Here is a 12,239-nt window from a genome sequence, read left to right on the forward strand (position 1 = left end):
GTGCAGAGACAGGGGGACTGGAAGCTCACATGCCCAATCCTCTATGAGTCCTCCTCCATCATGGACATCATTACATGCTGGCCCCTTCTAATACACAGAGATAGGGATGCACTGACCTCTTCTCCTACTACAAAGATATCAGAACATACTGACCTCTCCTCCTAATACACAGATATCGGGGCACACTGATCTCTCCTGTCCTCTTATACACAGATATCAGACACATTGACCTCTCCTTCTCCTAATACACAGATATCAGACACACTGACCTCTCCTCCTCCTAATACACAGATATCAGACACACCGACCTCTCCTCCTCCTAATACACAGATATCAGACACACCGACCTCTCCTCCTCCTAATACACAGATATCAGACACACTGATCTCTCCTCCTCCTAATACACAGATATCAGTCACACCGACCTCTCCCCCTGCTAATACACAGATATCAGACACACTGACCTCTCCTCCTCCTAATACTCGGATATCAGACACACTGAACTCTCCTCCTCCTAATACACGGATATTAGAACACACTGACCTCTCCTCCCCTTATCCTAATATACAGATATCAGGGCAAACTTACCTCCCCTCCTAATAAACAGATATCTCGACTCACTGACCCCTCTTTCACCTGTGGGAATCATAACCGGAACCCCCTCGCCCCTTCCCTGACCCATATTAGAAACTTGTATCTTTTCCCTTGTACTATCCAAGCATAAAACTCAGTACATAGATAATTCTTTTAAAGATCCAGCAATGTATAAGAAAGGAAGACTTTTGTCTTGCAAGACCCCCTTATATTGCTCCTCCCACATAATGCACAGTCCCAGACGCACGCGCCCAGTCCGAGATCGGGCACGTCCAGACGCCATGTAGCAGAAAACATCCAATTTTTTTGATAAAGTGCAGGCGCTCATCCATGCAACACTGACATCTGTAGCACATTTGTACAATGGCAGATCATTTCTTTTTTTTTTCTTTTTAGGTAGGCCATTGAAAATATGTATTTTTTACATGAATAATTCTTCTAAAACAACATAAAATAATGGAAGCTTTCAAAATATGATATTTGTCACAAATGTCTGGAGCTGTGTCTGCGGCTCAGTCCGCTCAGTGCAGCGATCGTCCTTCCTTTCGCAGTGCAGTCAGATATTCCATCTAGTTCGGGATTTATGTACAGAAATAAGACGCAACTTTCTACTGCGTAAAGGAGCATGGTAAAACTCACCGGCGGCGTCATGATCAAACCACAGAATGTTTGTCAGCAATTTTTTTTTTTTTGCTTAAGGAATGTCCTGCAGAGCAGTGGTGATGGTCAGCACGCTATGCAGTGGTTATAGGCGATGCTCTGGTCATTCAGTCCGAAGTGGGTAGTAAAGGTGCAGTGCGCAGCAGAGTATGGAAGCGGAGATGTTCTGCAGGCCGGTCAATCCATTGGTGTATGGGTAATGAGCTCTCGGACTTGGGATAAAGTATACAAGAGAGAAATTTGAAGAATAGCAAATACCCAGAGAAGTCTGTCCTCGTCTTCTCCAAACTGGGCATTTCAGCGCCTCCCAATAAATAAAGTCTGAGAGACCCATGAAAAGGCAACCTCTCCATCTTTTCCTTATATATATATTTATATATAAATTTATATTTATATATTTATAGTTTTTGTTCTCCTTGATAAAAAAACAAAACAAAAGTTCAGGTGAAAATAAAATAGGGGTTAGTCTGAAGGAGATGCGATGCGTTTGGAAGTAAGGGAATGGTATAAGGAAGTCCCAATGGCCAGGGGTTCTCATGTCTGTAGCTCCTCTGTGGGCGGGTGGTTCCTCCGGTTCCTCGCCCGTTTCTGATCCTGAAGGTCTTTTGTTTCACTGAGGGCGGACCCGGAGGGGCGCCAGTATCCCTGGCAGTACTGGTTGATGAGTCCCATCTCCGGCTGGGAGAGAAGTTGCACTAACTCATCGTAAGCGCCTGGTGCCCCGGCGGAATGCGATGCCAGGGCAGATGGATTGTCTGGATGAAGAAGAGCTGCCGTGACGGCCTCGCTGCTCAGAACATGTAGCCGCACTCTCATGACCGTATGTTTGAAGCTGTTCTCGGTAGCTGTGCAGTGGTATACGCCAGTATCAGAGAGCTGAAGGGAGCGGATAAGCAGACCCTGGTCGGTCTTCAAGAATCGTCCTTCCGATCGTAACTAGAGGAAGAAAAAAGGGTCCTGTATCAGAATGAATATCTAACTTATTTTTTTAGCTGCATTCATGCATGTCAACACACTGTGCAACATCATGCAATGTATGCACTTATAGATGCTTACTCATTCATTTAAAACATACTCGTATTAGAGAGCCTCAGGAGCGGTCCCTGCGGCCCACTACTAGAGATCACATTCAGTACAACCCCTTTACAAGTCAACATATAATATTTTTGTATTATTTTAAATTTCTTTCAGTAAGATCCATTATAAAAAAAACTCGGAGGAGAAACGCAATTTAAAAAGAGCAAAGTAACAGACAACACAGCAAAAAGTAAGATACTGTGCCCGGCTAGCTTCGTCGGTAGAGCATGAGACTCTTAATCCTAGGGTCCTGGGTTTGTGCCCCACATTGGGCCCCAAAAAAAAAAAAAGTAAGATACTGTGAGAGCTGCAACGTTAAAGGCTATGTGCATCCCTTTGTTCACAGCCTGGGCCCTGGGGATTTCAAGTGTATGTATAGGGAAGGGTTAAAGGCCTTCAGGTTACCCTTTGCTGCCTATGACGTACTGGGGAGATTTTTCTACACTTCCTGACCTGGAGACACAAAAAAAATGAAAGGAAATCACTCAAAAAGTGAAAATAGTTTCCCTGTCAGATAGATGTCATCAGCACAGGGACTTCCTCTGATTTTGAAGATTCCCCCTCACTTCTTGCTATGATGACTGTTGGAAATACATACAGATCCCGGACAAGCCCCCACTTGTTTTGCTAATTCTTGCTTTTTAAAGGAAACAAACCAGCAGCATATTAATGAGCCTTCACTAAATATGAAAGCTGCATCTACAAACTGTTTACAGGAACATGTCTTTATTTGTATTTCTGTATTTGTAGTTGCTTGAAATATCTCAATTCCTGTTTGCCATGGTAATTTCAGACCAGCTATAACAGAATCAAATTGACTTTTAGTGTATATCCCTGTTGCAGACAGACTAGTGCATTGTTTAGAAAATGAAAGGTAGCATGTGCATGTGTGCACATTTGTAGCACTCTGTATGTCTTGTATAGTATTCCTGTAACTGTAGTTTGTAGACACAGAAGTCTTGTTTACTCAAGGCACACTAATATACTGGGTTGTTTCCCTAAATACTGGGTTGTTGTTAGAACTAGACAAATAGCAAGAATTAGCAAAATTATTTGAATCTCTTCTCTGGTGACAAATAGAGGTATGAATCTCCCTAATACCATTTGCACTCTTTGATACAGGATGCGTCTTACCTCTTTCTTTCGGTCTGAGTTGTCTTTCTGGAAGATCCATTTTACGGTGGCCTGGGGTGAGCGTGGCTGACATTCCAGGAAGGCAGAACTACCTTCCACTCCATACTGCACTGAATCCATCCCATTCTTATTGGCTGTAACAAACAATAAAGATAGTCTATGTGTTATAGAGGCACCTTATACAAAAGAGGCATTCTAGGTTAGCTGAAAGTCTGTATTAGGCTTGTGATGGAGTACCTGCTTTTTAAGCTAATGGTCAGGAAGGGGGTGGATAAAAGGCCTACCAGAAAGCTGAAGATGGGTGTAGCTAGTGAAGTGTTGGATCATTATTAGTAAAACATACAGGAAAGGAGGTAGTGGCACAAACTGCAGGACTGCTCAACTAATATATTTACATCACCTTTTCCTCCAGAAAAGGAAAAGAGCTACACTATATTACCAAAAGTATTGGGACGCCTGCCTTTACACGTACATGAACTTTAATGATATCCCAGTCTTAGTCCGTAGATTTCAATATTGAGTTGGCCCACCCTTTGTAGCTATAACAGTTTAAACTCTTCTAGGAAGGCTGTCCACAAGGTTTTGGAGTGTGTCTATGGGAATGTTTGACCATTCTTCTAGAAGCGCATTTGAGAGGTCAGGCTCTGATGTTGGACAAGGAGGCCTGGCTCTCAGTCTCCACTCTAATTCATCCTAAAGGTGTTCTATTGGGTTGAGGTCAGGACTCTGTGCAGGTCAGTCAAGTTCCTCCACCCAAAACTCGCTCATCCATGTTTTTATGGACCTTGCTTTGTGCACTAGTGCGCAGTCATGTTGGAACGGGAAGGCCCAACCCCAAACTGTTCCCACAAAGTTGGGAGCATGAAATTGTCTAAAATGTTTTGGTATGCTGACACCTTAAGAGTTCCCTTCACTGGAACGAAGGGGCCAAGCCCAACCCCTGGAAAAACGACCCCACACCATAATCCCTCCTCCACCAAATGATTTGGACCAGTGCACAAATCAAGGTCCATAAAGACATGGATAAGCGAGTTTGGGGTGGAGGAACTTGACTGGCCTGCACAGAGTCTTGGCCTCAACCCGATAGAACACCTTTAGGATGAATTAGAACGCAGACTGCCAGCCAGGCCTTCTCGTCCACATCAGTGCCTGACCTCACAAATGCGCTTCTGGAAGAATGGTCAAACATTCCCATAGACACACTCCTAAACCTTGTGGACAGCCTTCCCCAGAAGAGATTAAGCTGTTATAGGGGAGGGCCAACTCAATATTAAACCCTACGAAATAAGACTGGGATGCCATTAAAGTTCATGTGTGTGTAAAGGCAGGCGTCCCAATACTTTTGGTAGTATCGTGTATCTGATAGTGGAAAATGTACTTAGCAATATTGGCGAGCGTCAAAGAAAAGTGGCATTGATTTGAGTTCTTATTCCTGGTACTTTAATACCAAGACCTTACCATTGGAATTGTACCCTCTGCACTGCCTCATAGGATTTCCATGTCTGACATCCTGGCGGCGGCTTCGTCTGTCCAGGGTAAGAGTCGCAAACAGACAGAGGAGAAGACATGGTGGGAAAAAAACGGGGCAAGAGAAGATAAAACATACATTTGTTAGATTGATAATTATGACGGGAGCTCTGTATATCATATTCTTCCCTGCCAGCCAATCCCCGGCTCACCCCTCTGCGTACCGCTTGGAAGATGCTGAATAGCGGGAGCACGTCTTCCCATCCCAGGCGCAGTATGGGTCTCTGGCGAGGCAACAATCGGCGCAAGCTTCTCCGTACACATCGCAGCGATGGAGGGCCAGGTGCGTCACACCAGACTCGGACGCCACATAGAGCTGTTGCTGTAAAATGAATAAGGAGGATTCTAAGTGAGGTACAACTAGCAGATTGAACTGGACCACAACTAGTTATCAATTTCAGTAATATATGTTAAACCTGCATTAGAAAGCCTAAATATCAAATAAAATAACAAAACAGCAGCACTCAGCGATGTTCAAACAGAAAACAAAAATCTAAATACACACTGTATATACAAAAATGTGTTGCGGTGTCTCTTTAAATCCATCAAAATTATTCATGTACATGCACACATGCACATGCTACCTTTCCTTTTTTAACAAATGCAGTAGTCTGTCACTAGTCTCTTTAAATCCATCAAAATCCAAATACATTAATTATCCTCAAAATAACTATAAAAGCATAACAATGTGCAAAAAAGAGATAGTGATATTATACACAAAATGTGACATCACACCGCACAATGTACCTCATGCACAGGAAAAGAGCAAGGAGTACCGCATAGTCTAGTAAATCCTAACTTTTTATAATTAAACATTCAGGGCATTTACCTACAAACAAGGGAGAAATTCAAACATATCATGGGCACTCGCTGGTCATCCAGGCAGATGTGATGATGTTACACAGCTAGGCTCCTCCCTACACATTTCATCATATGGGACGTCATCCAAGGGGCATCAGATCCTTGCCCTTTTCCTGGGCATCAGGTATATTGTGACAAAGTTCCATTTAGTGTGTAACAAGTGAAAAAAAGTCCAGCGTGAACAAAATGGTTTTCTTCTCTGCCTCCACCAGTTTCGTGCACTAACCACGAACATACACAGCTGCTTACCGGAAGCTTAGACCTCAATACACAGGAGGTCTTACAGCACTTTGAGAACAATGCTCAGATCCCACATGGATGGATGGCTCTCACCCTCACTCCAAAAAGCAGTACCCGAACTTTATACCATATGCACAGGAAAAGAGCAAGGATTCGATGCCCCTTGGAAGATGCCCCGTAGGGCGAAACGCATAGGGAAGAACTTTGTGGCATCATCACGTCTACCTGGATGACTGGCGGGTGCATGGTACATGTTTGAATTTTCTACATTCCCTAAATATTTTAACCACTTGCCGACCGCCGCCGCAGTTTTACGGTTGCGCGAAACGATGTAGTACTACGTCGGTCGCGTACGTGGTGCTGGGGGGGAAAGTGCGCCTGCCTCCACTAGGTAGCAGCAAACCGTTCTTCTCTCTGAAATGATCACAGAGTGCCTGTGATCCTCCTATATAGGATCACAGGTCTCTATGGTCATTTCACAAGCCCCTCCCCCATCCTCCGCACCGCCACCGCATCAACATCATCATGATTAAAAGAGGCACATCTAAGAATGCAGGCATCTGGGGTAAAGCTGTCCACATAGACCAACCTCCGCACCGCCGGCTCTCACCGCCATCAGTCTGTAATCGTTACCGGGAAGACTACCCTGCAGTAGCAATCTAAAAGCGAGGCTTGATACGCTCGTGAAGCGCAGTGTGGAAGGGATGATGTTGATGCGGTGGCGGTGCGGAGTATGGTCTACGTCAGTGATGGCGAACCTTGGCACCCCAGATGTTTTGGAACTACATTTCCCATGATGCGCATGCATTCTGCAGTGTAGCTGAGCATCATGGAAAATGTGGTTCCAAAACATCTGGGGTGCCAAGGTGCACCATCACTGACGTAGACCATACTCCGCACCACCACCACATCAACGTCATCCCTTCCACACTGCACTTCACGAGCGTATCAAGCCTCGCTTTTAGATTGCTATTGCAAGGTAGTCTTCCCGGTCACGATTACAGACTGATGGCGGTGAGAGCCGGTGGTGAGGAGGACGGTCTATGTGGACAGCTTTACCCCAGATGCCTGCATTCTTAGATGTGCCTCTTTTAATCATGATGATGTTGATGCGGGGGCGGTGTGGAGGATGGTCTACGTCAGTGATGGTGAACCTTTGCACCCCAGATGTTTTGGAACTACATTTTCCATGATGCTCATGCATTCTGCAGTGTAGTTGAGCATCATGGAAAATGTGGTTCCAAAACATCTGGGGTGCCAATGTTCGCCATCACTAGTCTATGTGGACAGCTTTACCCCAGATGCCTCCATACTTAGATGGAACTGTTTTAATCATCAGCCATGTGAGTTGCTAAATGTTGCACCTTTATTAAATGTAACCATATTGCTACACTCAGAGCAGAGGTCTTCAAACTATGTTGTTCGGGAACTACAATTCCCATCATGCCTAGTCATGTCTGTGAATGTCAGAGTTTTACAATGCCTCATGGGACGTGTAGTTCCGCAACAGCTGGAGGAACGTAGTTTGAGGATCCCTGACTTAGAGGCACCTCTCTTCTCTTTTATACTTGTGACATGATGCTACTTGTATATTAAGACATCACTTATTTATCAAGTCAAAATGTATTTAAAAATTTAGCTTGTCTTGCAAAACGCTCTCAAACCAAGTTACTCTCAATCCAAGGTTTTACTGTACTTTAATTTCTGTTCCCATAAAACATATTAAAAGGAAATCCAAGTATAGAGAATTGCATGCATGTTACATAAGTAGTTTTCTCTTTTCTCTACATATGTTTATCCCAAAATCCATTGACCTCCAATCGTCCCAAACACCTCCAAGTCCACACATACAGATTATCTATATATTACAGACATTAAAGTTTCCAGCTGACGGCTGCACAGGGAATTGTCCTGGAATCAGATTCCATCACAACAGGAAGTATAATATTCGGAGACGCTGGAACATTGCTCCTTCTAAAATGAGCCTTGGAATAAAACTTCACCTCTCTATGAGCTTTGGTGGTATATACATGGAAAATACGGCTTTTCGTTATATTTGTCCTTTTTCTTCAGCCACTGATGGATTTACTTTTTTTTTGCCTTTAGGAATTTTTAATATTGGGAATGTGTCCGCTGAAGGAACTGCAGACAAGGTTTCCACCAATGGTTTCCTCAGTGATCACACCTACTCCTCCTGTCCGCTTTAAGTTTTCTTGGATGTCTTGTAACAGACACATGAATCAATATATCTTTGGCATCATAGCCTCAAAGTGCTTTATCTGCTGCTGGGGCAGATGGCAAGGCAGCCATCATGGGAACTTAGTAAAATTTAGACAGGTGCCAAATAGCCTAACAGTATGCTTTTGGAGTGTAGGATGAAATCGGAGTACCCGAAAGAAACACACACAAGCACAGGGAAAACATGCAAACTCCATCAAGTGTCTTGGTTGGAGCTCAAACCAAGGACCTTAGCATTGGCGTCGCTATGGGGGTGTGGGGGGTGCAGACTGCACCCGGGTGACACCCGCCAGAGGAGTGCAGTCTGCACCCCCCACCTGACTGCGATGGGGTCATCCAAACTGGACACTACTATGGGCTTACTAGCAGCTTACGTGATGTTCGCCATGCTCACTTGGGGCAGTACCAGGGCTTAGGGACAGCAGTGTCATGGCTGGGTGGATGCTGTCGGCAAGTACCAGGATCCCAGTGTCCAGAGGACTTAGACACGGTGGATGCCACATCTGCTGTGGCTCGTGTATACTGGGCTACTGCTGTGCAGCATCTGATTCCAGGCTGGAGCAAGGCGGTTGTACCAATGATTTGGAGCTGGAGGACACTGGGGTCACTGCATGTGAGTAAGCCTGCTGGGGGCACCTACTGTCTGTACCCTGGACTTCTCCATCACTGATCCCACTGCCAACTGTGCCCCAACTTCCCCATCATTGATCCTACTGCCAACTGTCCCCCTAATTTTCCCATCACTGATCCAACTGCCAATTGTACCCCAAACGTGCATGTCATTCAGCCTGCTGGAAACTGTACCCCAACTTCCCCATCACTGAGCCTGCTGCCAACTGAACCTTCACTTACCCATCACTAATCCTACTGGAAACTTTACCCCAACTTTCCCATCACTGAGCCTGCTGCCAACTGGAGCTTCACTTACCCATCACTGATCCTACTGGAAACTGTACTCCAACTTCCCCATCACTGAGACTGCTGCCAATTGGACCTTCAGCTACCCATCACTGATCCTACAGAAAACTGTACCCCCAACTTCCCCATCAATGAGCCTGCTGACAACCGGATCTTTCACTTACCCATCACTGATCCTACTGGAAACTGTATTCCAACATCCCCATTGCTGAGTCTGCTGCCAACTGGACCTTCACTTACCCATCACTAATCCTACTGGAAACTGTACCCCAACTTCCCCATCACTGAGAATGCTGCCAACTGGATCTTTACTTACCCATCACTAATCCTACTGTAAACTGTACCCCCAACTACCCCATCACTGAGCCTGCTGCCAACTAGATCTTCACTTACCCATCACTGATCCTACTGGCAACTGTACCCCAACTTCCCAATCACTGATCCTACTGCCAACTGGACCTTCACTTACCCATCACTGAATTTACTGCCAACTGTACTCTAAATGAACCTACTGCCAACTGTACTCTGACTTGATAGTTGTTAATGGCACTACTATTGTCACTATATGCAGTGATAAATAGGAAAAAAAATATTGTGGGGGGGGGGGGGAGAGGGGTGACACCATGTTTTACTGCACCAGGTGCGGTTAACACTGGGCCCAGTGTTGCAAGGCAGAAGCACTAACCACTAAGCGACCGTGCTGAGACGGGTAAACATTTGTTGAAGAGAAACACGTAAGAAAAACATGTGGATCAGGTGATACCAATAAATGTGTCCTGGACTCTTTGAAGCTGAGTGACTCCGCTCATGTGTCTCTGCTTTCGGTAACTAAACAATGCATGTGTGTGCTCCAGCATTGTACTAAACCAGCATCAGAACCACAAAAAAGGCACCGCTCACTTATTGCTGAAGCACAGTTCATTTATAGATTGCCCAGAACCCATAAAAGCTTTCTCTATGCTGACCATGACTAGGAATTCAATCACTGCAATGGTCCACCCACTCTTTGCCTCAACGGCTAATAGGGAGATGGGGGGGGGGGGGGGGGGGGAGTAGTGGGTCACAGTGACTGGTTGCTGTCTGCTTAACAGAGTGAATGTGGTTACCGGGGTTCCCGCTAATCTAGAAATTCACTTGGTTGCACACACTGGGGGATCCCCACATCATCATTCTGGTGCTGCTCTAGCACATCACTGGAGCCCACATCCTTCCTTTTAATGTCATATATATCTACTCCATATAAGCCATGGTCTCCATATACGGCACTGATGATGGCCATAAAGCCTGAAACAGCTGTATGAAGTTTGAAGTAAATGGCTCAGTCATATTTTGCTATATTTGCACTGTACACCAGTGACATTGAAGCACTTTCTCCAATTCCACTTCCCCTGATATGTTTGTTTATTGTGTGTTTTTTTTTTTGCGCACGTACACAGGCACTTACCTCAACTAACAGAGTGTAGGTCCTAGGACTTGCCCTGAAAAACTAGGACAGGGGGGTTGGGTGGGGGGTATGTGGTCTTTGGAGCAGGTTCTCCCCCTCCCATGGGAGCTCCACCTAGTATGTGAGTAGGTCTTGCTTCGGCAGGCCGCTTGAAGAAAGGGATCTGCCCAGTTTGGCCAGAGTGGACCACGAGTACTCCACTCCCTGTCAGGAGCCTTGCCCCCTGGGAGATCAGGGTCAGGGTGCTTTCTCTTTGACCATATATGGTCTTTGGAGCAGGTTCTACCCCTCCCATGGGAGCTCCACCTGGTGCTTGGATAGGTCTTGCTTCGGCAGGCCACCTGAAGAAAGGGGTCTGCCCAGTTTGGCCAGAGTGGACCACGAGTACTCCACTCCCTGTCAGGAGCCTTGCCCCCTGGGACATCAGGGCCACTTTCTCTTTGACCATATGTGGTCTTTGGAGCAGGTACTCCCCCTCCCATGGGAGCTCCACCTAGTGCTTGGATAGGTCTTTCTTCGGCAGGCCGCCTGAAAAAAGGGGTCTGCCCAGTTTGGCCAGAGTGGACCACGAGTACTGCACTCCATCAGGAGCCTTGCCCCCTGGGAGATCAGGGCCTGGGTGCTTTCTCTTTGACCATATGTGGTCTTTGGAGCAGGTTCTCCCCCTCCCATGGGAACTCCACCTAGTACTTGGGTGGGTCTTGCTTCAGCAGGCTGCCTAAAGAAAGGGGTCTGCCCAGTTTGGCCAGAGTGGACCAGGAGTACTCCACTCCCTGTCAGGAGTCTTGCCCCCTGGGAGCTCAGGGCCAGGATGCTTTCTCTTCGAAGGAGGACAATGTGTACAACCTGTGCACTTTTTTGTGTTTTTCACTTTTATGTGCTCACCTTTTTTGCACCTGGTGTTTGGTTTTGAGTGTGCTCACTGCAATGTGGATCTTCAAAAGATTAATAAAAATTAAAAAAAGTGGTTCTGGATGAGCACTTAGCTGTTGGGTCATTAAGGAATGATTGCTCAGCCCACTGTCCTGAAATGAGGACTAATCCTCCTATTTTGGGATATGAGATGGAATGAGACCTGTGAATATTTTTAGTTCTAGAAAGCCCTTACTAAGCTATTGCACTGATTTGGTTGGAGGACTTTTTAATTCCTTTAAACCATAACCATATAGTTAAATTGTGTCATTGCTGACCATTACAATGGTAAATGTGAACTTTGTCTCCTTTGCAAAACCTAAAAGGTTTACACATCAGAAGTACGGAAATCAAATAAATATCACATTACGGAGAATCAGCACTTTGATCGAATATGAATGCAGCAATGGACTCACCCGTTTCGAAGAGATTTTCATGGATTTTATGGATTTCGGTTCCTAAGAGATAAAACTAGTAAGTTACATTGGCAGAAGGTAAAGTACAGAAAACTGAATACAAAGATTAATAGAAATGTAGTGCAAACCCTCAGACTTAAGCCAGCCATAGATGATATGATTTTCTTTCCTGCCACCACGGGCTGCAGGAAAGAAAAACACTTGATTCCTCCATCAAC

At 45.5% G+C, this 12,239-nt stretch overlaps 1 protein-coding gene across 4 annotated transcripts in view; it reads right to left on the bottom strand.

Moving 5' to 3' along the window:
* Positions 1 to 968: 968 nt before the first annotated feature.
* Positions 969 to 12,239, bottom strand: part of SEMA3F (semaphorin 3F) — a 171,950-nt gene continuing 160,679 nt past the window's right edge. For 2 of the 4 annotated variants that reach the window (XM_082265465.1, XM_082265463.1), the window contains 5 exons: positions 12,022 to 12,063; positions 5,145 to 5,314; positions 4,924 to 4,991; positions 3,466 to 3,599; positions 969 to 2,190 (listed from right to left, as the gene is read on the bottom strand). In XM_082265465.1, coding sequence (XP_082121591.1) covers positions 1,789 to 2,190; positions 3,466 to 3,599; positions 4,924 to 4,991; positions 5,145 to 5,314; positions 12,022 to 12,063 — 816 coding nt within the window. In that variant the 3' untranslated portion in view covers positions 969 to 1,788. The remainder of the gene's footprint in view (positions 2,191 to 3,465; positions 3,600 to 4,923; positions 4,992 to 5,144; positions 5,315 to 12,021; positions 12,064 to 12,239) is intronic. The other 2 variants (XM_082265464.1, XM_082265466.1) reach the window with 1 other exon arrangement.

Source organism: Pelophylax lessonae, assembly GCF_965119305.1.
Source record: "Pelophylax lessonae genome assembly, chromosome: 8".
NCBI classification, from domain to species: domain Eukaryota; kingdom Metazoa; phylum Chordata; class Amphibia; order Anura; family Ranidae; genus Pelophylax; species Pelophylax lessonae.